Here is a 25188-nt window from a genome sequence, read left to right on the forward strand (position 1 = left end):
GTCATAAACTGTCAAGCATAGTTTTACACATTTCTATTAGACCTTTTGTACAAAAACGTGAATTGATGAATCGTGCAGGTGAAATTGACCCTCACTCATGAAGGAATGTAAAGTGTTAGTTCAACCAACAATCAACCAGTTGTCTAAATTGCTCAAAGGTGCATCTCATGAAGAATCAATTGGCAAGCATATATAGACAGACCACAACACAGAGTTGCAATTTTCCAATAATGGATGGACCAGGATACGAACAGGGTCAACAGCCAAGAGGAGGAAGAAGAGGAGCAAGGATGCGTGGTGGAAGGCAAAATAGAGGCAGAAGAGGACATAGGCGCATATCTAATGACATAAAGGCCACTATTGTAGACCATATTGTCAATCATGGCCTTACAATGGCTGAGGCAGGTCGAAGGGTGCAGTCGAATATTGGGAGATCAACCGTGTCCTCAATAGTTCAAACGTTTCGAAGAGAGAACCGGTATGTCCACCAATGTACAGTGCACTGTTACTGTATATAAGCAGTATACTGTATACTTCCTACAATGCTTCATATTACAGTAGTCCACTTGTATTTGACAGCATACAGAAATATACTCTATACAGATACTGTCACGTTCTGACCTTTATTTCCTTTGTTTTGTCATTATTTAGTATGGTCAGGGTGTGAGTTGGGGTGGGCAGTCTATGTTTGTTTTTCTATGATTTGGGTATTTCTATGTTTCGGCCTAGTATGGTTCTCAGAGGCAGGTGTCATTAGTTGTCTCTGATTGAGAATCATACTTAGGTAGCCTGGGTTTCACTGTGTTTGTGGGTGATTGTTCCTGTCTCTGTGTTTTGCACCAGATAGGGCTGTGTTTGGTTTTCCACGTTTATTGTTTTGTAGTGTTTGTGTTTATCTTTTTTTTATTAAACATGAATCAATATAACCACGCTGCGTTTTGGTCCGCCTCTCCTTCACCACAAGAAACCCGTTACAGATACATACTGCACCTTACATGCACCCACCTGTATGTTTTACAGTAAAATGTGTGTTCGCATAGTTTTTGTCTATGTGAAAGTGTGCGATGCATCACTGCATTTTTCCCCACATGGGACTGCAAGAGTACCTCAAACCGGTGGCAGAGGACACATTTTCACACCTCAACAGGAGGAGGCTATTTGCACCATGGTCCTAGCAAACAATGCCATGAGACTCAGGGAAATACAAAGGACCATTATAGAAGACAACGATGTCTTTGAAAACATCCATACGGTTAGCATCTCAACCATCGACAGGGTGCTGCATAGAAACCAGATGAGTATGAAACAGCTGTACCATTCCAAAGGAATGAGGAGTTAAGGAGCTACGGTACCAGTATGAACAGGTAAAACATATCTATGTAACTACTTTACAGCAACATTTTATAGTGATACATAGTACAGTAAGCATAAACTGCACACATTTCCATTGCTGTGGAAGGAACATGCAATATATGTACATTTTGTCACTCTTCCTTACCAAAACGAATTCAACTGTGTGTTCTGGGATATAGCATATAATGGAGTTGGAATCAAGTGAACCCTCTCACAACTTTGTATACGTGGATGAGGCTGGCTTCAACCTGACCAAATGCAGAAGGCGGGGTCGGAATATCATCGGTCACAGAGCTACTGTGGATTTGCCAGGCCAACGGGGAGGAAATATCACCATGTGTGCTGCTATTTCGGAGCATGGTGTCCTAACCCATATCCCCCTTTTATAGGGCCATACAACACCCAGCATCTACTCAACCTTTTAGAGACTCTCTACAGGGCTCTCATCCCTGATGATGAGAGGGGTCTGTTTAGAGAGGATTTGCCAAAGTATGTGGTCATTTGTGATGTGAGTTTCCATCGATCAAACATCATAAGGCAATTGTTTGTGACCCACCCGAGGATGCTCATATAATTCCTCCCACCTTATTCACCATTCCTTAACCCAATTGAGGAGTTATTTTCAGCATTGAGGTGGAAGGTGTATGATCGTCAGCCACACACACAGATGACCCTGCTGGCTGCAATGGATGCAGCATGAGAGGACATCACAGTAGACACCTGCAGAGGATGGATAAGGCATTCCAAAATGATTCTTTCCACATTGCATTGGAAGGGAAAATATCCGATGTGATGTGGATGAGAATATGTGGGCCGACAGACAGGAACGTCTGGATGTGTAGAGACAGCACAACAGTGCTGCGGGCAAAGTTGTGCCTTAGGGGTGGTTTCTTTCTAATTTAGTTTTTTTTCCTTTGTGCCCCTTGGGTTGTCCAGTCTCTTTCAATCAATAACCCACATACAGTAATGTGTAAATAGTACTGTTGAAATTGATATATGCCATAGAAGTGCAGCCTTGTGCATTTTCAATACAGTAACTGTCATCCAAAATGTAGCCTAAGTTTACATCAGGTAATACTGTCAAAGTACACAGTTACATTGACAACATGCCTAAACATTTTGACGACCTTGTTCGTGAACAATGACTCAATGACTTATCATTCTGATGACACTGACATGATCATTGGCATGAATATTTACTTTTGAGAGATGTACTAAGGATTTTTAGTGACTGACTAGCTTTAGAAACATATCTATTGTATATTGCAGTTTGTACAAATTGTTCTGAGAAATGCACTTATTATTTTGCACATGTTAGGGATGACGTGAAAAATGCACCAAAGCGACTGAGAAAAACTGTAATTATCCTAACCTGCTGTGTAAGTTCTACTACCCTGCTACGAAAAGTCACTTCTGCTTATCAAACCGGCAGACATATCCTGAGAACAGTCTTGGTTTCCACCAATGAGGCAAGTGCACTGTGACTTTCATGGAAAAGCCAAGTCAGATTCTGTACTGGCTTCTTGGAACTAATTGCTTTGGCTCCATTCTCAAATGATTTGAGAATTCTACATGTCATATATAGGACCGCACAACGACCTCATGCTGGTGGCAGAGCGGCAGTATTCAGCAAGAACAAGAAATTTGCAACATGGTCATAGCCAACAATTCCATCCATCAAGAGAGATCCAAAGTGCAATCATAAATGACAATATCTTCGCAAATATCAATTCTGTTGGCATTTCCACTATAGACAGAGTTTAGGAAAAGTGAAGGAGCTGCGGTACCAGGATGTCCAGGTAGGAGCTGCGGTACCAGTATGTCCAGGTAGGAGCTGTGGTACCAGGATGTCCAGGTAGGAGCTGTGGTACCAGGATGTCCAGGTAGGAGCTGCGGTACCAGGATGTCCAGGTAGGAGCTGCGGTACCAGGATGTCCAGGTAGGAGCTGCGGTACCAGGATGTCCAGGTAGGAGCTGCGGTACCAGGATGTCCAGGTAGGAGCTGCGGTACCAGGATGTCCAGGTAGGAGCTGCGGTACCAGGATGTCCAGGTAGGAGCTGCGGTACCAGGATGTCCAGGTAGGAGCAGTGGTACCAGGATGTCCAGGTAGGCGCTGTGGTACCAGGATGTCCAGGTAGGAGCTGCGGTACCAGGATGTCCAGGTAGGAGCTGCGGTACCAGTATGTCCAGGTAGGAGCTGCGGTACCAGTATGTCCAGGTAGGAGCTGCGGTACCAGGATGTCCAGGTAGGAGCTGTGGTACCAGTATGTTCAGATACCTATGTCCTACCTGGACATACTGGTACCGCAGCTCCTACCTGGACATACTGGTACCGCAGCTCCTACCTGGACATCAATGATCACAGGCGATCATTGCAGGGGATGGTTGCGCCACACAAGGAGATTTTGTTCCCCCGGTGCATCACAAGGGAAAACATCACATGTGATGTTAACGAAAGTCTCTGGCCAGACCAACAAGAGTGACAGGATGTCCACCAAGAAGATGGGAACTTGTAGCCTCCTGAGTGGCGCAGTGGTCTAGGGCACTGCATCGCAGCGCTAGCTGTGCCACCAGAGACCCTGGGTTCGAGCCCAGGCTCTGTCGCAGCCGGCTGCAACCGGGACGTCCGTGGAGCGACGCACAATTGGCCTAGCGTCATCCGGTTTAGGGAGGGTTTGGCCGGTAGGGATATCCTTGTCTCATCGCACAACTACTGTTGAAATCGGTATCTAAAAATCTCAGTGTGATACACAATAGCATTCAGCTAGACAAAACTGACATTATTGTATAGTACAGTAAACAGTCAGTGTCAACAAAAAAAAGTAGAACAAAGCTGAAATGTGTATATAACAAACATTTCCAGGGTTGACTGCCATGGTGAAAAAACATCTAAACATTTTGACCAGTACGGCTCACAGGATGACAAAACCTTTCATTCTGGTGGCTTTGGCCAATTCACTGACACAATAACTAGGTTTTGAAGCATGAATGGAATGTTTCGAGTGAGTTGCTACATTTTGTAGACATGCAATAGAGTTGCGGTGTCCCATGAAACAGTTGTGACAGTTGCACTTACAGTTTAGAGAATGTTAAGACTGAGCCAAAGCGATTGAGAAACTGCAGCATGTCTTCATTGTATTCCGTTAGTAAGTAGCTGCATGTCTGTTACCTTTCGCTATTGAAACAGACAGACAGACATTAATTTGACCAAATATTTAGGAAGAGTTCATTTAAATGGAGTCTGTGAAAGAAGAAACCACCCGGACAAAGTGGTCATCAACTGAAAACCAAGTCAAATGAATGTATTGTGTTATAGGTTTCACGATGCTTGTATCTAAAACAAAGGAAATCATTGTAAGATTGTTCTGTACATCAGCTGGGTTCTCAGTAAGCTTCAATAGGAGGTGTGTAGCCTGACATGAAAGTGTGTCCTTGTATCTGTGTGGGCTAATATAGTCCAAATGTTTGCCTTGCGATAACATGAGCCAGTGGTTGAGCCAATGACAAGTTGAGCAAATTGAAGTGTTTTCTTCCTAGGCTTTGATTCAAGGCACGGTCGCTGGGATATGAGGCCTATGTTAAAAGTGTTTTTAAAAGTGTGTTTGTTAGGTGTGTGTGTGCCTGTGTTAAAAGATGCATTCAATTATTAAAAGAAGACAACAACAAAAATAGTGATTGTGATTGTGTTAAATTGTGTTTGGGAAATAAAGATAGACGTGGTTTTAAAAAGGTTGTGGTAATATTTCATTCCGTACAGAAATTTGTAGGCGGCTTAACTTACCCAGTCCTGCGGCTCAACTTACCCCGTGCCCATGGAGTGATGCTGAATGTAAAAAATGGCTCAACTTACCCCACTCTCTCCTAATTGAATTAGAGAAATATTAGTTAATTTTAGGGAATCAATGGCATTGTCTTTGCATGTAGCCTATTATTTCTGTTCAGAGACTGGTTTTCTGTAGCACAGAAATATTGTGTATCTGAGCATTTCAGTGTTACTCAGTGCTTTTTAATGACAGGGGGCAGTGTGGAATCAGAGGATTCAGACAATTGGGTAAATGTTTAAGTATTTTTATTCCTCTAAAATGAACACATCTCTTAGTCAGTAAAAGGCTTCTACTGCTCTCCTTTATTGCAGCTTCATTAACAGACATTTTCACACTCACTCTTTTATATAGATGTATCCAGGATAAATGGATTTTTGTTTTTTTTGTATTTTTACACACCGAGACCACTATGCACAACATATCACATACTTTCAAACCCATAATGACATAAATACAGATAGCCTAAGTTAGGCTCAATTAGATTAATAAATTAGAAAAACAACAAAAAAGAACAATGATTTACCAGTGTCAGAAAGGTAAGTCATGAACCCTGTCAGTGAATGGGGGTCATATCCAAAAGCCTGTATATATTTACAGTTAATTACCATCAGCTGTTTTCATTGTGAAGAACATGAACAGTTATGGTTTCGTTCTTGATCTCGTTCATTATGTGTTCATCTCTGCCATTTTATACACTACCTGATCACCTCCATGTCTCAGAGAGGCACCGGTGGAGTCTGTTACTTTCTCTCTCTACCCTCCTCCCTTACTAGGCCTCAGAACCAGGCTTTCCTGGTCACTCTCGTCTACTTTCCAAAGGCTGTGGGAAATCCTTGACAAATACCCAAACTGAAGTTTCTCTCTCATGGTACACCGTGTCATATCTCCCCACCTCTAAATTAGAGGCTAACATGCCTGTGAGGACCTTGACTTGGTTCATAACCGACACCCCTCTAAATCATTTGGCAGGGACCGTATGTCCCTGCTTCTTCAATATCCACAGCCCATCTCATGTCTTTAACATTTCTGTTGCCGGTGCCTCCCTGTTTTTCTATGCGACAAATCAGATTCAGTCACAAAAAATTAACATCTGTCATCAGTGTGATTTGTTTTAATACAACGTGAGTGGTGACATGGACACCAGACATTCAGAAAGGGCACACTAGTCTGGGAAGGGCTGGGTTGCTGTGCTCATCCAATTCGCTTGGTTGTCTAATCAGCTCCGCAAATAGGCAGTGACTGGCTAGAAAAACACCTGTTAACTACAAACCCCGCCCAATCAGATAGCATTTCTCACTGACCCCTGGGAGCCAGGGATCTGGTGCCACCAACACAAACACTCAGGATGGAGTGAGGTCTAACTTACAGTATCTTCCACCTCCTCTGATCTTCCAAGGTGGGCTTCAGCAGACTGGAAGGGAGCCCCAGCCCTAGATCCATTAAACATTTGACCTAGCCATTGCCCAATGAAAAAGGAGCAATGACATCTGTTGGAGAGCCCAGATTTCATGAGAGAAGCATGTCAGGGGTTTCTTCTGAGTGAAGCATCATCGTGCTTGGCACTCATCTGAGTGGCGCTCACATTGAATCAGCTCGGACCCCCCTGCGTTCACCACTCTCTGTTAGCCTCACCTCTCCCTCCTCTGTCCTCTCATCAGAGGCAGGGAAGACTCAGGGCCTCAGCGATCCTCCTGTGGTAATTTTTAGTGAACGGTCGGTTGCTATGCAAAATGATATCCACCATTTAATTTCAGAAATCCTACATGTCAACATTTCAAGTTTCAAAGAATAATTCAGTACAGGCTCTCTCACTCCCATGGCGATTTAAACAGTATTTAGATGACTGTGTAGAAAGATAAGCCCTACAAAAACCTCCTCCAGGACAGGCGTACAGTGGATATACTACTGTGTACTTTGTGACATGACTGGGCCAAATGAGTTGAAAGACAGACCAGACCAAACGCAGGTTAGCAACAGTATGTGTGACAGACAAGCTCATCTACGACTGCAATCACATGGACCATGATTTGAAGTTGATCAGAGCACTTTGTGACGTTGACAGCAAAGGACCTCTATTGCACAAACAAAAAGGTGGAAAATAATAATAATAATAATCAAACGAATGGAAACACATTTCTGAGTTTCACCAATCAAACATTTGTTTAGTGAGGGTTTCAAATCCTTCCAATGAAAGAGACTTCATACATTTGTGAAAACTTATTTGTTGGGCTCTGAACAAACTCATTGATCAGTTTTTGACCACTTTAATACTCTGTTGTTTTGCAGATATATATATTTTTTTTATAGGGCTGGGATGTGTCCAGTTCTCAGACAGGGTCTCCCACTCCCGTTTACATGGCACCTGGTCTCCACACACGCGGCTGGACACCCACCTTGGTGGCGATGAAGCGGGGTTTGGGTGCCTGCATGGCATTTGCCCTGAAAGGAGGGGGGAGGTTAGCAAGGAAACTCAGATCAGGGGCACTCTGAAACTGCTTAGTACCTTGGAGCCCACTGTAGGACACCCCAGGATAGGGTGATTCGTGGGGGATGGGGTTGGGGTTGGGGACAGGGGTGGCATTGATTCTGGGCAGCCCGGGCAGGCCCCCTGAATAGGTAGGAGCAAGGGCGGGATGTGGGGCAGAGACCGGGGCTGGGGAAAAGACAGGGACAGGGGGTGGGGAGAGAGGAGCAGGGGTTGGGGAGATCATGTCAGAGCGGGTCAGGCGCTCTCCCAGCGTTGTGGCTGAACGAGGAGCGATCACGGTGGGGGCCAAACACCGGGATGACATGGGCGTGGGTGTTGAGAAGCGTTTGATCTCGTACACACGGGCCGCCTTGACTGGGATCTGTCTGGGAGGAGTCATGGTGCTGCCCACCATGGTAGTATACCCTCCCTGCTGCTGCCTCTGGTCCTGGTATGAGGGCATCGCCGACAGGTTGGCAACACTACCCCCGAACATAGCTGAGTTGAGCTGGTAAGGCTGCCTTCTCATGAAATCCAGAGCTTTGATTCCCTCCCTATGAGAGGCTATCCCCCGTCTGCTTCCCCAGCCCCCCCTGTCAGACCTGCCTGTATCTCTCTGTGGCCCCACAGGGCAGGAGGGGGCTAGCAACGGGTTGTAACCAATGGGTGGGGGGGCACGGATGTTGGGGGATAACTTCCACTGTGAGTTGATATTGGGGTTGGGGGCATACTGGGACTCGGCCCCTGGGTGGGTGACCTCCTGCTGGTAGGCGGTCTCTAGTGGGGTGTCTACCACGAACCGGTCCATGCGGCTCTGCCTGCGGGCAAACAGCTGAGCCCCCTTTCCCTCCGCCTGGGGAATCTGAGGGGCCTCGTGGATGACCCTGGGTTTGGGGGCCACCGGTGGAGGCATCCTGCCCCGGCCGGCTTCAGCAGCCTGGTCTTCCTCTGTGCCTGAGTCAAAGCCCATCATAGTCCCTGAATTGCTTCCGTAGTGGGGCCTGTCATCCAGATTCTGCACCATGTTCAGCAGGTCAGGGTTGGGAGAGTTCTTCTTCTCATCAGGGACTCGGAACATGGGCCTCCTGCCGCTGCGCCGACGAGCCTCCTGGAGGTAACCGGTACGACCACCAGGGAGAGGTGGGACATTGGACATGGGGGATCTGGGTGCAGCTGCAGGAGCTGTGGAGGGTGGGAGTGGGACAACTGAGACTGAAGCTCGGGGCATGTGGGCAAAAGAAACTTGAGTTTGGGTTATGGGGTCAAATGACACTGGAGCTGGGGGTGATTGGGCCACCGAGACCGAGGCTTGGGGTATGGGAGCACCTGAGAATGGCGATGGGGGTGGAATTGAGGGTACGTTGGCAAATGATACTGGGGGTGGTGGTACGGAGGCAAACGAGACTGGAGGTGGGGGTATGGGGCCACCTGAGAATTGTGCTGGGGGTGGAGGTATGGCTGTGAAGGAAGGCTGTGGAACAGAGAGCATGGGTGGTTCTGCCAGGCTCTCCACAGAGAAGGCAGGACGGGGATGAGTGGCCGGTGCTGAGGATGGGGTGGAGAACGGTCCTCCGGACACAGAGGACGGGGGTGAGAAGAAGGAAGGAAAGCCACTTGCAGGCAGCTCTGATGTGGTGGAGAAGGGAGGTCCTACAATAGACACAGAGGTTGCTGGGCGCTGGGCCCTTTTGGTGATGACGGGGCGGAACACAACAGGAGCGGTGGCGGCTCGGTTAGTCACAAACCCTGGGTTGAAGGGGCGGGCCGTTCTGTTGACCACAGAGCTGGAGGAGAGTTCTGGCAGTGGTGTTTGGGGCGGAGGTATGGTTGAGATGGGCACTTGGCCGGTGATTGGTTTGGGTGCCACAGTCGGGGGTGACATTAGCACACTAGCTGTGCTCACTGCAGAGTAGGCTACATCTCCGTTAGCCATACTGTAGGCAGTAGGAGCAGCTGGGGCTGGTGCCATAGCCCTCTCTGCCACAGACGGAGTCTCCTCCTGGAAGGCTACAGAGGGCAGTGGTGCCACAGGTTGCTGAGGTTGGTACATCTGTAGTTGTGTCTCTGGCTGGGGCTGGCTCTGTGCATATGGCTGAGGCTGCTCCTGGATCTGTGGTTGGATCGGTGGTTGGGTCTTTATCTGAGGCTGGGGCGGCACCTGAGGCTGGGTGGCAGCCACCTTCTTGGCGTGCTCGGCCGCCCTCTTCCTTTGCTGCTCAAACAGCTGGGCGCCCTTCCCAGAGATGTCACTCAGGCCGGGACTGGGGGCATCTTCTGTCCCATCCCCTCGCTCTCCCCCCGCGGTCGCCCTCTTCTCCAGTGCATCCAAGTAGTCACTGTCCCAGGTAGTGTCGGGGGCGGCTGAGAAGCCATCCTCATCAAACTCTGACTCGCTTCCTGGGAAAAGACCATCTTCCTCCTGGGAATCTTGCTGCATGTCCTCGTCCACGCTGCCGAAGCTGGTCAGCGTGTACTTCTTGGAGCGCTGCCGCCGCTTCTTGAACATCAGCACGCCCTTGGAGTGGGGGTTGGGAGCGTCTGTTAGAAGGGAGGCGATAGAGCGGCACTTGGTTCTGGCCTCCTTCACCTGTTTGTCTTGAACCGTGTCACCCCGGTTCAGTTCTGTAGGGGTCAAAGCATGTTTTAGTGTGGGTACGTCTGTAAATACACCTGTACTGTTTCCATAACATCTCGGTTGTGGTCATTTCCATTTGAATTAGGTCGATGACCTTTTTTTAAAGCTCAAAGAAACTCATTTTCAATTCTTGAATAGGAGTTACAATTCACCTGAACAACTGCACCTAACATAATATACACAAAAAGATCACAGGATAGTATTTGACATGTAGTGAGTTCTTAGTCCACGTAAAGTGACACAGGGTGGTCATAATTTCTACAAGCTATTTAAAATATGATGAAGAAACATGACTGTTATTAATGCATTGCCAAAAGTAAAGGGGGATATTTTTTTTTTACCAGTGTTGAATGACCAGATACGTATAACCTTTAAATTGAGAACTCATCATGACATCAGGTTCTAAAAACCGGCAACAGCTAACTTTAGCTAACAGCTAAAATGTGCAGTTTTATAGCTAATCTCATGCTATTCTACACATTTTGCCATGGATTATGACGTGCTCATATGCTATCTGTGTGGTACTCCAGTGACAAGCATCCATCTTCTAGCATGCTACCAGAGCACATCCGAAAAAATGCCTGGCAAGCCACAGGATTTTTACATTTACCAAGGTGAAGTTCCCAGCTATTGACTTAATAGCATAGATTTGAAGAAGAAAAGTCCCATCTTGTAGGCAAACTTCAAGCAGACGCTGTACATTTGCACAAACTTATTATAGTTTTAGACAGATATGATCCCAATGTGCCCAACTATGTAAGGAGTTGTTATTTAAATTGTCATTGGCAGTGTCCCTGAAGAGGACATGTGAACCTCTAATTAGGGACACTCAGGGATTTATGGCATTTTATTTATTTAAACTTCTTAAAACAGCAACGTCCTGAAATAGCCTCCCTCTCTGGGAGTTTATGACTGTGACAAGTGGACAGGTTGTAAGTCTTTGGTATATACACTACAGTTCAAAAGTCTGGGGTCACTTAGAAATGTCCTTGTTTTTGAAAGGAAAGCACATTTCTTGTCCATTAAAATAGCATCAAATTGATCAGAAATACAGTGTAGACATTGTTAATGTTGTAAATGACTATTGTAGCTGGAAGCGACAGATTTTTTATGGAATATCTACATAGGCGAACAGAGGCCCATTATCAGCAACCATGACTCCCGTGTTACAATGGCACGTTGTGCTAATTCAAGTTTATCATTTGAAAAGGCTAATTGATCATTAGAAAACCCTTTGCAATTATGTTAGTACAGCTGAAAACTGTTGTTCTGATTAAAGAAGCAATAAAACTGTCCTTCTTTAGACTATATCATCCTAACTAACTCGCCCTCCAAATAGACCTCTGCGGTTTTCAACCAAGATCTCAGCAATCACTGCCTCATTGCCTGCAACACCCACCCGTAGCACACGCTCCAGCAGGTATATCTCACTGAACATCCCTAAAGCCAAAACCTCATTTGGCCGCCTTTCCTTCCAGTTCTCTGCTGCCTGCGACTGGAACGAATTGCAAAAAACTCTGAAGTTGGAGACTTTTATCTCCCTCACCAACTTTAAACATCTGCTATCTGAGCAGCTAACCGATCGCTGCAGCTGTACATAGTCCATCCAATTTACCTACATATATAGCCCACCCAATTTACCTACCTCATCCCCATACTGTTTTTATTTATTTACTTTTCTGCTCTTTTGCACACCAGTATCTCTACCTGCACATGTTCATCTGATCATTTATCACTCCAGTGTTAATCTGCTAAATTGTAATTATTTGCTCCTATGGCCTATTTATTGCCTACCTCCTCATGCCTTTTGCACACAATGTATATAGATGATTTTTTTTCTACTATGTTATTGACTTGTTTATTGTTTACTCCATGTGGAACTCTGTGTTGTTGTCTGTTCACACTGCTATGATTTATCTTGGCCAGGTCGCAGTTGCAAATGAGAACTTGTTCTCAACTAGCCTACCTGGTTAAATAAAGGTGAAATAAAAATATATATTTTTTAAAACGTAATGGGTCTGCGGTTAAACGACCACCCCTCCTCACTGTCAAACGCTCCCTAAAACACTTCAGCGAACAGGCCTTTCTAATCGACCTGGCCGGGGTATCCTGGAATGACATTGACCTCATCCCGTCAGTAGAGGATGCCTGGTTATTCTTTAAAAGTGCCTTCCTCACCATCGAAAATAAGCATGCCCCATTCAAAAAATGTAGAACTAGAAATAGATATAGCCCTTGGTTCACTCCAGACCTGTCTGCCCTTGACCAGCACAAAAACATCCTGTGGCGTTCTGCATTAGCATCGAATAGCCCCCGTGATATGCAACTTTTTAGGGAAGTTAGGAACCAATATACACAGGCAATTAGGAAAGCTAAAGCTATCTTTTTCAAACAGAAATTTGCATCCTGTAGTACAAACTCAAAAAAGTTCTGGGACACTGTAAAGTCCATGGAGAATAAGAGCACCTCCTCCCAGCTGCCCACTGCACTGAGGCTAGGAAACACTGTCACTACCAATAAATCCACAATAATTGAGAATTTCAATAAGCATTTTTCTACGGCTGGCCATGCTTTACACCTGGCTACCCCAACCCCGGTCAACAGCCCTGCGCTGCCCACAGCAACTTGCCCAAACCTCCCCCACTTCTCCTTCACCCAAATCCAGATGGCTGATGTTCTGAAAGAGCTGCAAAATATAGACCCCTACAAATCAGCCGGGCTAGACAATCTGGACCCTCTCTTTCTAAAATTATCTGCCAAATTTATTGCAACCCCTATTACGAGCCTGTTCAACCTCTCTTTCGTATCGTCTGAGATTCCCATAGATTGGAAAGCTGCCGCGGTCATCCCCCTCTTCAAACACTCTAGACCCAAACTGCTACAGACCTGTATGTTTTCTACCCTGCCTTTCTAAGGTCTTTGAAAGCCAAGTTAACAAATAGATTACCGACCATTTCGAATCTCACCATAACTTCTCCGCTATGCAATTCGGTTTCAGAGCTGGTCATGGGTGCACCTCAGCCACGCTCAAGGTCCTAAACGATATCATAACCGCCATCAATAAGAGACATTACTGTGCTGCCGTATTCATCGACCTGGCTAAGGCTTTCAACTCTGTCAATCACAACATTCTTATTGGCAGACTCAACAGCCTTGGTTTCTCAAATTATTGCCTCGCTTGGTACACCAACTACTTCTTCGATAGAGGTCAGTATGACAAATCGGAGGGCCTGTTGTCCGGATCTCTGGCAGTCTCTATGGGGGTGCCACAGGGTTCAATTCTCGGGCCGACTCTCTTCTCTGTATACATCAATGATGTCGCTCTTGCTGCTGGTGATTCTTTGATCCACCTCCACGCAGACAACACCATTCTGTATACCTCTGACCCTTCGTTGGACACTGTTAACTAACCTCCAGAGGAGCTTCAATGCCATACAACTCTCCTTCCGTGGCCTCCAACTGCTCTTACATGCAAGTAAAACTAAATGCATGCTCTTCACCCGATCGCTGCCCGCACATGCCCGCCGGTCCAGCATCACTACTCTGGACGGTTCTGACTTAGAATATGTGGACACCTACAAATACCTAGGTGTCTGGTTAGACTGTAAACTCGCCTTCTAGACTCACATTAAACATTTCCAATCCCAAATTAAATCTAGAATCTGCTTCCTATTTCGCAACTAAGCATCCTTCACCACCCGTAGCACGCGCTCCAGCAGGTATATCTCACTGGTCACCCCCAAAGCCAATTCTTCCTTTGACTGCCTCTCCTTCCAGTTCTCTGCTGCCAATGACTGGAACAACCTGCAAAAATCTCTGAAGCTGGAGACTCTTACCTCCCTCACAGATCAGAGAAGCTCACAGATCACTGCACCTGTACATAGCTCATCTGTAAATAGCCCATCCAATCTACCTCATCCCCATACTGTATTTATTTATTTACTTATCTTTCTCCTTTGCACCCCAGTATCTCAACTTGCACATTCATCTTCTGCACATCCTACCATTCCAGTGTTTAATTTCTATATTGTAATTACTTTGTCACCATGGCCTATTTATTGCCTTATCTCTCTTAACCTACCTCATTTGCACATGCTGAATATAGATGTTTCTATTGTATTATTGATTGTATTTTTGTTTTTTTCCATGTGTAACTCTGTGTTGTTGTATGTGTCGAACTGCTTTGCTTTATCTTGGCCAGGTCTCAGTTGCAAATGAGAACTTGTTCTCAACTAGCCTACCTGGTTAAATAAAGTTGAAATAAAATAAAAATGACAGCTTTGCACAATCTTGGCATTCTCTCAACCAGCTTCATGAGGGAGTCACCTGGAATGCATTTCAATTAACAGGTGTGCCATGTTAAACGTTAATTTGTGGAATTTCTTTCCTTCTGAATGTGTTTGAACCAATCAGTTGTGTTGTGACAAGTTAGGGTTGGTATACAGACGATAGCCCTATTTGGTAAAATACCAAGTCCATATTATGGCAAGAACAGCTCAAGTAAGCAAAGAGAAATAGCAGTCCATCATTACTTTAAGACATGAAGCATGGAGGAGGAGGTGTGATGGTGCTTGGCTAGTGACACTGTCTTTGATTTATTTAGAATTCAAGGCACACCAGCATGGCTACCACAGTATTATGCAACGATACGCCATCCCATCTGGTTTGCACTGTTATTTTCTAGTTTGATGTCTTCACTGTTATTCTACAATGTAGAAAATAGTACAAACAAAGAAAAACCCTTGAATGAGTAGGTGTGTCCAAACTTTTGACTGGTACTGTATATATTTTGGCTGTTAGCCCAGGTCACTGGTCCAATCATCAGCTGCCTGTTAGCTCTGACAGACTGATCACAGCAGAGGGCACACCGCCTTACTATTATTAACTATTGGTGTATTGGTGTCTAAACCGTCTGACCAAGGACAGCAACGTGTGTATTTTGTCTATTGATATGTGTATGAATGGAATGGTATCATATTTTGTTTACTCTAGATACAGTTTTAAATGTGTCTTATTTATACCTGTAAATTGTTATTGTACGTTTTTCTTCAGTGTGTCCTTGTTTTTGTTGCAGTCTTAGCGAGATGTAGCAAGACATGAACGTGAGAGGGGAATATAGTGGAAGAGAAGGACAGAGTGATATATAAAGGTGGTCAAAGAGGGAAAGTGGGGGGGGGGGGGGGGGGGGGTTCCGCTACTTGATATCAGATAGCAGCTGCTTGGAGATGCCTTTCCCAGTTCATACATGCAGTGCTCGGGTTAGCGGACCACTGAACTAGGGGACAAATATAGCCCCTGTTCTACGTAGAAGGGACTGCCTCTGTCCTCTTAAAGGGGCCCTTTTCAGACTAATGCTATCTCATGAGGAATACTCTGCCTTTACCCGAGAGGACACCTATGAGAATAAACATTGATTTGATTTGAGAAGCTACTTAAACCATCTCATTATCACAATGACATTTTTTAAAATATGATTTACACTGAACAAAAATGTAAACGCAACATGTAACAATTTCTAAGATTTTACTGAGTTACAGTTCATATAAGGAAATCAATTCATTAGGGCCCTAATATATGGATTTCACGTGACTGGGAATACAGAAATGCAATTGTTGGTCACAGATACCTAAAAAACGGTAGGGGCGTGGATCAGAAAACCAGTCCGTATCTGCTGTGACCAACATTTGCCTCATGCAGCAGGGTGTGTATTATCACCCTGAAACATGAGGTGATGGCAGCGGATGAATGTCACGACAGTGGTCTTCAGGATCTCGTCACGGTATCTCTGTGCTTTCAAATTGCCATTGATAAAATGTAATTGTGTTCATTGTCCCTAGCTTGTGCCTGCCCATACCATAACTCCACGGCCACCATGGGGCACTCTGTTCACAACATTGACATCAGCAAACAGCTCGCCCCCACACGACACCATACACGCAGTCTGCCATCTGCCCGGTACAGTTGAAACCGGGATTCATCCGTGAAAAGCACACTTCTCCAGCGTGCCACTGGCCAGCGAAGGTGAGCATTTGTCCACTGAAGTCGGTTTTTCGACACCGAACTGCAGTCAGGTCAAGACCCTGGTGAGGACCAAGAGCAAGCAGGTGAGCTTCTCTGAGATGGTTTCTGACAGTTTGTGTAGAAATTCTTCAGCTGTGCAAAACCACAGTTTCATCAGCTGTCCAGGTGGCTGGTCTCAGATGATCCTGCAGGTGAAGAAGATGGATGTGGAGGTCCTGGACTGGCATGGTTAAAACATGGTGTGTGGTTGTGATGTACTGCTAAATTCTCTAAAATGACGTTGGAGTGGGCTTATGGTAGAGAAATGAACATTCAATTGTTTGGCAACAGCTGTGGTGGACATTCCTATAGTCAGCATACCAATTGCACGCTCCCTCAAAACTTGAGACATCACAAAACTGCGTGTGCTGGGGCCTTTTATTGTCCCCAGCACAAGGTGCAGCTCTGTAATGAGGAAGCGCTGCTTCCATATATGCCACACCTGTCAGGTGGATGGTTTATCTTTGCGAAGGATAATTACTCACTAACAGGGATGTAAACAATTTTGTGCACACCATTTGAGAGAAATAAGCTTTTTGCATGTATTGAACATTTCTGGGATCTTTTATTTCAGCTAATGAAACATGGGACCAACAATTTACATGTTGCGTTTATATTTTTGTTCTGTATAAATAACTCACAACATGCAATGCCAGCCTCAACTAGCCATTACATGACTAATTATTTGTACAGTAACACATCTCACATCACCCTATAGGGTATGATTAGGATACTCACTGGCTTGCTTGGCCTTGTCCATGTAGGTGACACTGAGCTCCTCATCCAGAGGGGTGTCTATGGGCCCCACCATGGGCACCAGCTGCCTGCGGGAGCTCAGCTGCATGGCCCCCTTGGCCCTCTCGGGGGAAACCAGTGGGACCACGTTGGAGGGCTCCTGGAAGCCACTGTCCTCCTCCGCCACTCCGTCCCTTCCTGGGCCCTGGTCCTCAACAGAGGAGATGATGGAGGAGGTCTCTGTGGAGGTCTGGGAGGACCACATCCCTGGAGGGGGCTGGTAAATCACCTCCTTGCGGGCCACCCCCGGCAAGCCTTCCCCCGCTCCTCGGCCATCCATTAGCCCGTGGTCCTGGAGCCCTGGGTAGAGCTGGCCATCTGGGGCGCTGTCATAGCCGCTAAACTCTGAGGTCTCGCCTCCCTCCTGGGAGGCTCTGCCAGAGGCTTTGCCGGGTAAGTTGCTGGGACTTCTGCGCTTCTGCCTCCTCTGCCTCTCGTGGGCTGCCACATCTGCGTCGCTGTCTGTCTCCCCGTAGTAGGCCTCACTGCCTGGGGGCGAGGTGAGGCCGCTGCGCCCCATGGGGGACAGGACAGAGGACCTGCCATGGGGGACCTCCCTGACAGCTGCTATGTGGTGGGGTCTGGAGGAGGGGGACATGGCACGCAGGGCGGCTCGGTACTCTTTGTCAATGCGAGGGGACGGGGCGCGGGTCAACAGCACAACAGACTGGAAGCCTGCCGGTGCCCTGTGGGAGCAAATTAACAATTGTTGGGCATACTGCTCTGGCTTATGCTATTTGCATAAGATGGGGTGGCAGGTAGCCTGGTGGTTAGAGCGTTGTGCCAGTAACTGAAAGGTTGCTGGATCGAATCCCCAAGCTGACAAGGTAAAAATCTGTTGTTCTGCCCCTGAACAAGGCAGTTTACCCACGGTTCCCTGGCAGGCTGTCATTGTAAATAAGAATTTGTTCTTAACTGACTTGCCTAGTTAAATAAAGATTAAATTAATAAAATAATGATGGAGTAGCACTTAATGCTAATATAACAGGTAAAACAATGTGTTAACATCAGGACTTTTATGCATAAAAGTGTACACATCAATGGCGATTGTAATTACTCTCTGACCTCTTGACCCGGATGTGTAATATTCCTGGGGAGCTGTCGATTATGGTCATGGCCTGGGAGTGGGACAGACTTCCACATGGCTGCTCGTTGATGGACACCAGCTCATCGCCCTCCCGTAGTCCTGCCCTGCACGCCTTACTGCGCTTACGCACCTACACCAGCAGAGAGAGACAAAATATCACCCACAATAAACAATATAAGATAAATTTGCCAACAGTACCCAATGCCTTACTCTATCTCTCTCTCTCTCACTCTCTCTAACGAGCTCTCTCTCTATCTATTATCTCTCTGTCATCTCTCCTTCATTCTGAAAAGTGATATTGGATAGAGAACATGACAAAGCAGCTCTTGATCTCTTGTCTTGGTGACTTGCCCTGACAGCTTGGACGTGCTGCAGACATTTCCCACAAGCTGTGGCTGAAGTGAAGCCCTCTTACCCACTTCAGCAGCGAAATGCCAGCCAGCACCTCTCCTCCCCCATGCACTCTCCCACTATTTGTGCCCTATGGGTTGACCCCATAGCTGTGCTAATGCAACCTATGAGATTTTAAGAGAATGTACATGTTGAAGCCACATGATCTGTAAGGATCTCTTACTCTGGTAGAAACTTTACACATCAAGAGTTACATTGAGGTGTGTGAGGATAGAGGAATTTATATTTGTTTTGAAGGGGTTCTTTAACCCTTTGGATCTCAACTAGCACTGGGTAAGAATATAACCCAGACAATTTCTTCACTGGGCTGAAACACACACTTTGGTGAGCCACCTCTTAACCCAGAATAGTCTGTTTCAAAAGCGGTTTTGCTCAGTCAACACTCAGTAAATGTGGTTTCTGTGTGTGTGTGTGTGTGTGTGTGTGTCCATACTATATGTACTAAAATCCCCTATACAGAAAAGGACAAGAGAAATACTTTGGTAATGGGGAAATGCAATGGGGGAATGCATAGGCAGTTGGATATGTAAGGTGTGAAACTGATATCCTGTATGTGTCATGACAGCTTTGCTGAACTGAATATCCTCTTATGAAGAGGTGTAGCGACTGACTGAGAACCCTGACTGAGAACCCTGACTGAGAACCAGCCATTCAGAAACGAGAGAGATCCAATGAGGAAAGATGATTGTCCGATCTGTCCGTGCAATCACATACCAAATGCTTTAAGAAAACAGTACTTCATGTGTATGTTTTTTCTCATGTCATTCCACATAGCATGAAATGATGTGTGCCTTGCTACATGCACTCCAAACAGGATAAGTTTAAAGTTCTACAGCTCTATCAATCCCTCCAATGTCTCCCATTCTAGAACAGACACATGACTCATGCTCAGGCTTCTCGGCCCCCTGCCCATGATTGCAGCCGATATTTTATCTGAACCATGTTCACAACCCTTTATCACCCAGTAATTCCAGACCCAATATATTATAGAATGCACTGTCATAGACTTAGACACTTATCATTCAGAATGTCCCTCTTACCATATCCCCTGTCACTTGAAACAGTTTTACCATCCTACCTTTCACTGAAGCCATACCTTGGCCACCTGAAGTGGTTTCTGGTGCTCCGCGCCCCCCTGGAGACGAAAGCCCCATGGTGCTCCACCAGACAAGGTGATTATAACCTCTTCTGCCACCATTATTGTGTGATACGTTCTCCTTTTTAGTTTTTCTGTCCGTTTGTCTGTCTTTTTGTCTTTCTGGGGGGCCCTCAGTGCGTTTACTCCATAGTTGTCAGGGCCCCCTCAGAGAGCTCTGTCCGCTCTCCTTCAGCTATAATGTCATGGAGTTGACTTCTCTCAACCCACTACTCTGGCACCTGGGCACGCACACATACACACACTCTTTCAATGACACACACACATGCCCACCCACACCCTAAGTATGGGCACTGCTGATAGGGTTGCAGGCTGGGGGAGCTGAAATAGAGAGAGAGAGGGGGGAAGAGAAAGAGAGAGAGAGGAGAGAGCGATAGAGAGAGGGGGAGACAGAAAGAGGGGAGAGAGAGAGAGAGAAAGGTGGGGTGAGAGAGAGAGAGAGAGAGAGGAGAGAGAGAGAGAGAGGAGAGAGAGAGAGAGAGAGAGAGAGAGAGAGAGAGAGAGAGAGAGAGAGGTGGGGTGAGAGGAGAGAGCGATAGAGAGAGAGAGAGAGAGGTGGGGTGAGAGGAGAGAGCGATAGAGAGAGAGAGAGAGAGAGAGAGGTGGAAAAGAAGAGGAGGTGGTTAGAGACCTGTGTCTGCTTACACAGTGGAATGCTGGCTTGAGTGATTGAGAGGAGGGTCTAATTGCACACTTGTCCTGTCACTCAGACAGCAGAGTGTCAAGGGGTTGTTGATAGCCACTCCAAAAATAAGCCCCTACCTCCAGTGTTGTTCATGCACCTCTAAACCTGTGTAAGACTAGAATCTGGAGAATCTAAATTATTTATATCTATGTTCCCAAATGGTGGGTGGGGATCCACTTTGTAGTGGGTCATGGCTGATTCCTTTGAGGTCGTGACTTCATTAATCAGTCAATCACATTTGATTATTAACACTTTTTGCAAAATCATTAGTCGCAAGATATTTGTGGTTAGGTCCTGGGTAGAAACTGTCATCCGTTTGGGGTCCATATTAGGACATCCTCGGTTTCAGCAGGAGTTGTACATCTGGTTGACTTTTTGGATCACAACAACTCAACCACTGACAATACACGACTTTGTTTGTGACACTTTCCCTGGGGGACAGATAGCAACAAGTGGACATACACTACCGTTCAAAAGTTTGGGGTCACAATATCCTTGTTTTTGAAAGGAAAGTACTTTTTTTGTCCATTAAAATAACATCAAATTGATCAGAAATACAGTGTAGACATTGTTAATGTTGTAAATGACTGTTGTAGCTGGAAACGGCAGAGTTTTTATGGATTATTTACGTAGGTGTACAGAGGCCCATTATCAGCAACCATCACTCCTGTGTTCCAATGGCACGTTGTGTTAGCTAATCCAAGTTTATAATTTTAATAGGCCAGCATCCTGGAGTCGCCTCTTCACTGTTGATGTTGAGACCGGTGCGGGTACTATTTAATAAAGCTACCAGTTGAGGACTTGTGAGGCATCTGTTTCTCAAACTAGACACTCTAATGTACTTGTCCTCTTGCTCAGTTGTGCACCGGGGCCTCCCACTCGTCTTTCTATTCTGGTTAAAGCCAGTTTGCACTGTTCTGTGAAGGGAGAATTACACAGCGTTGTACAAGATCTTCAGTTTCTTGGCAATTTCTCACATGGAATAGCCTTAATTTCGCAAAACAACGATAGACTGCCGAGTTTCAGAAGAAAGGTCTTTGTTTCTGGCCATTTTGAGACTGTTATCGAACCCACAAAGGCCAGTTGTATTGCTTCTTCAATCAGATCAACAGTTGTGTTGTGCTAACAAAATTGCAAAAGGGTTTTCTAATGATCAATTAGCCTTTTAAAATTATAAACTTGGATTAGCTAACCCAACGTTCCATTGGAACACAGGAGTGATGGTTGCTGATAATGGGCCTCTGTACGCCTATGTAGATATTCCATTAAAAATCTGTCGTTTCCAGCTACAATAGTCATTTACAACATTAACAATGTCTACACTGTATTTCTGATACATTTGATGTTTTAATGGAGAAAACATGTGCTTTTCTTTCAAAAACAAGGACATTTCTATGTGACCCCAAACTTTTGAACAGCAGTGTATATTACATTGTACATGATGAAGGAGCCACTTTGGATTTAATCCGCAATCTTTTACCTTAATGTTCTGGCATGGCTTAGAATCTGACACTGCATTCTTACATATAACTGCACTCTTAGCAGTGGAACTGTGATGGTAGGGCCAGCCTGGACAGGATCCTGGCTCTCAGCCCACAAGCCCTCACAGACATCTAAGATCCTCTGTCCCAAAGGGGAACTGAACCAAACTAAGAGCAGACAAAGTAAAACAGTTTCTCCAGACACACAGTGTGCAGGATTATAGCTAGTGGACCATTTGCTATATCATTTTGTGTCATGATCACACACCTGGATGATAAGCTTTATGCTTCACACACACCCCATTCACACCCTTGATCATAATACATGAACCAGAACAATGTATGTGTTGTGGTCAAGGGTGTGAATGCTGTGCATGTCCATATAGCACAAAGAGGCAGAGGCCTTTACCTAATACCCGGTCTAGTGTAAAGTAGATCTCTGTGGCAATGAAAAGCCTTTAAGTCCTTTTGATGGGGATGGAATTATCTTTATCCCCCACAGTAGCCCCTATCCATGCAATGCTGTTTTTATCAACCGTGCTGTGTTTGTGTTACCAATGATAGCTTCTCCTTTGGGTGTTGTGTTCAGCAGCTGTCCCCATTTCTCGGATCACTGACTGGAGCCTGGCAGAGGGCAGGCGTTTTCGGAATGTTATTGTGCATATCACTCCCTCTGCTGATTGGGGTTGGGATTACAGTCTCATGTGGTATGTTGTCCTCATGTGGTATGTTGTCTCTCCCTGTTTCCTAATGTCCTCCCCGCTCCATATGCTTCCTATTAGAAGAAGTATGACTGTTTTGATTTTCATCTTTAATTTTTTTTACAGATTGGTCCCAATGCAGTTAGTGTGTCTGACGGAAATGGTAGAGTGAGAGCAGGTGACAACGGGACAACAATATTTTGTTATTCAGGGATCTGCGATGGGTGTGAGGGAGTACGTGGGGTAGCAGAGGAAGGATTTTATCCTGTGGACCAGCATGAGATTGGGGCACTGTGGGTTTGCTGTGATGAACTGTGTAGGGATATACTGAGCCTGTGGGTGGCAGCAATACACCATGTATTTGTGTAGTCTGCCAGAAACTGAAAGGAAGAAGATGAGGAAGAGGATCACTTTCATTGGCTAGTGCTGCAAGTCGTGGTTCCAGCAAAGAGTGTCCATGTAGAGTGATACCAAAGGAGGGTGTTGGGAGGAGCTATAGGAAGACTGTAATACATGGACAGAGTTTGATGTGTTTGATAGCCTTCCATTGATTCCATTCCAGCCATTACAATGAGCCTGTCCTCCTAAAGCTCCTCCCGCCAGCCTCCTCTGATCTATATACTGGTTGCGGTGAAGTTAACGAGGTTAATCCTGGGTCATGTCCGTATTCTGCAAACACCGCTTTTCCTTTCTCATTTCTGCCCACGAGATGCATAGATCGGGATCTCTTGCATTCACCAGTCCAGCTTTTCCAATGGGGATGACTCGTAAAAGGACAGTTATAGTGCATCGTTAATCTACTAGTTTGTTTATTTGCTAGTTTGTTTAACCCAGACCTTGGATGTGGGGACTTTAATTTGCACATGGATTGGGTATATAGCTACCATGTGTTTTGTCATCCTATAGCCAGTAGTTCTTCAGACAGTGGATCCATGGCAGCTGTCGGGACATGGGGATTCTCGCAGCCTGATTACCACTGGATGAGATGCTACGGACAATGTAGAGGATGTCATGGCAGGTTGGCATGAGTTGGAGTGGGTGACCCACCGACCACAGTTAAGCAAAGCAGCATGTCTATTTAAAAAAATATTTAAAAAACGTTACTAATTTATCAGACACTTATTCAGAGCGACTTACAGTTAAGTGCATTCATATAGCCAGGTGAGACAACCACATATCTCAGTCATAGTAAGTACATTTTTCCTCTATGAAGTAGCTATCAGCAAAGTCAGAGGTAGTAAGAGGGAAAAGAGTCAAGTGCGAGTGGGCACAAGCGAGGAGCCCAATCAACAGCAAGTTGCAGGAGTCTAGACGGAAATTGACAAGTGCCTGTATTTGGACCTGCGGCACTTCCAGTGAGGTAGTGTCGTACTCTACAGGTGTTGTAGAACATAAACCTGCAGGAGCATGTCACTTCTTTGATGTTTGCAAAGAGCGACAGAGTGTTGTCCAGGGTCATGCCAAGGTTCTTTACACTCTGGGAGGGGACACCGTAGAGTTATCAACTGCGATGGAGAGGTCTTGGAGCAGGCGGGCCTTCTTCGGGAGGAAGGGGAGAAAAGAGAAAATCTCCATGAGCAGCCCTGTGCCACCACCGCGAAGAACAGGTGCTCTCGGACTATGAGAAAAAAGGTTGTCAGATAAAGAGAGAGCAGTTGGAGTAGCATTGTTCCCTGGGTTGATACATGTCTCTGTCAGGGCCAGCAAGTCTAAGGACTGAAGGGCAGCATAGGCTGAGAAGAACTTAGCATTCTTGACCGCAGATCGGCAGTTCCAAGCATTGAAGGAATTACGTGCGCAGGATACACTAAATTAGAAGGGTTGCAGCCAAGGGGTGGGGAGCGTCTGTAAAGCAGACAGGGAGAGGGGCGAGCTGGGTTAAAAAATAACACATATAGTTGCAAAATATACAAAAGAGCTAAATTAGATCATCTGAAAATAACTAGGTAAGATACTCAAGTGAGAGTGGTGTGGAGCTTTACTCTCTTTCCCTCCTTGAATAACTCAGCAGAACCATCTTTGTTCCGGTGGCGGTCTTAGTTTTGACGATGAGACCGCCGATGATACTGATTAACAAAACCACAACAGTCACAAATTGCCCTGCCCCTTAATCCTGGTTGATGTGACAACAATCATCTGCAAGTTATGAGCAGTCAGCAGTTCACACACCAAGTAGGCTCCTGGGAAGACAGGCAACATTTAATGTAGATGGTCCTAGCTAGCAACAAGACAGTGCTAGACAACAACAGATTAAGGCAAAAAAAATCGAATGATAGAATGAAGCATAATGATACTCTTGTGTTTCTTCCAGAGGTTGAAGATGAACCAGAGACATTGGCATCACATTGTGGGGAGGGGAGGATCCCCTAACAGTGGGGGAGTGTGATGCTGCCATCATGGAGGGCATCGCCGGCAGGTTTGGGGCAGTCACAGCACTACGATGGTGAGAGAACTAACTGCTGAAACCACTGCCATGGGAAAAAGATATCTTTGAAAAGAAATACTCATAGGGAAACCCACTGATAAATGTAT

At 45.8% G+C, this 25188-nt stretch overlaps 1 protein-coding gene across 2 annotated transcripts; it reads right to left on the minus strand.

Annotated features, from left to right (window-relative positions):
- Positions 1-5406: 5406 nt before the first annotated feature.
- Positions 5407-20081, minus strand: LOC109889870 (synaptopodin 2-like protein). Of its 2 annotated transcripts, none has more exons than XM_020481648.2 (4): positions 19730-20081; positions 18201-18352; positions 17079-17821; positions 5407-10267 (listed from the first exon to the last, which is right to left on the minus strand). In XM_020481648.2, exons 1-4 carry the CDS (start codon positions 19829-19831, stop codon positions 7530-7532), a joined length of 3735 nt encoding a protein of 1244 aa, XP_020337237.1. In that variant the 5' UTR covers positions 19832-20081; the 3' UTR covers positions 5407-7529. The 2 variants fall into 2 exon arrangements, with proteins under 2 accessions (XP_020337237.1, XP_020337238.1); XM_020481649.2 differs by having other exon boundaries at positions 19712-19815.
- Between the last annotated feature and the right edge of the window lie 5107 nt (positions 20082-25188).

The sequence above is a fragment of the Oncorhynchus kisutch genome, linkage group LG4, assembly GCF_002021735.2.
Source record: "Oncorhynchus kisutch isolate 150728-3 linkage group LG4, Okis_V2, whole genome shotgun sequence".
In the NCBI taxonomy this organism is placed as follows: Eukaryota; Metazoa; Chordata; class Actinopteri; order Salmoniformes; family Salmonidae; genus Oncorhynchus; species Oncorhynchus kisutch.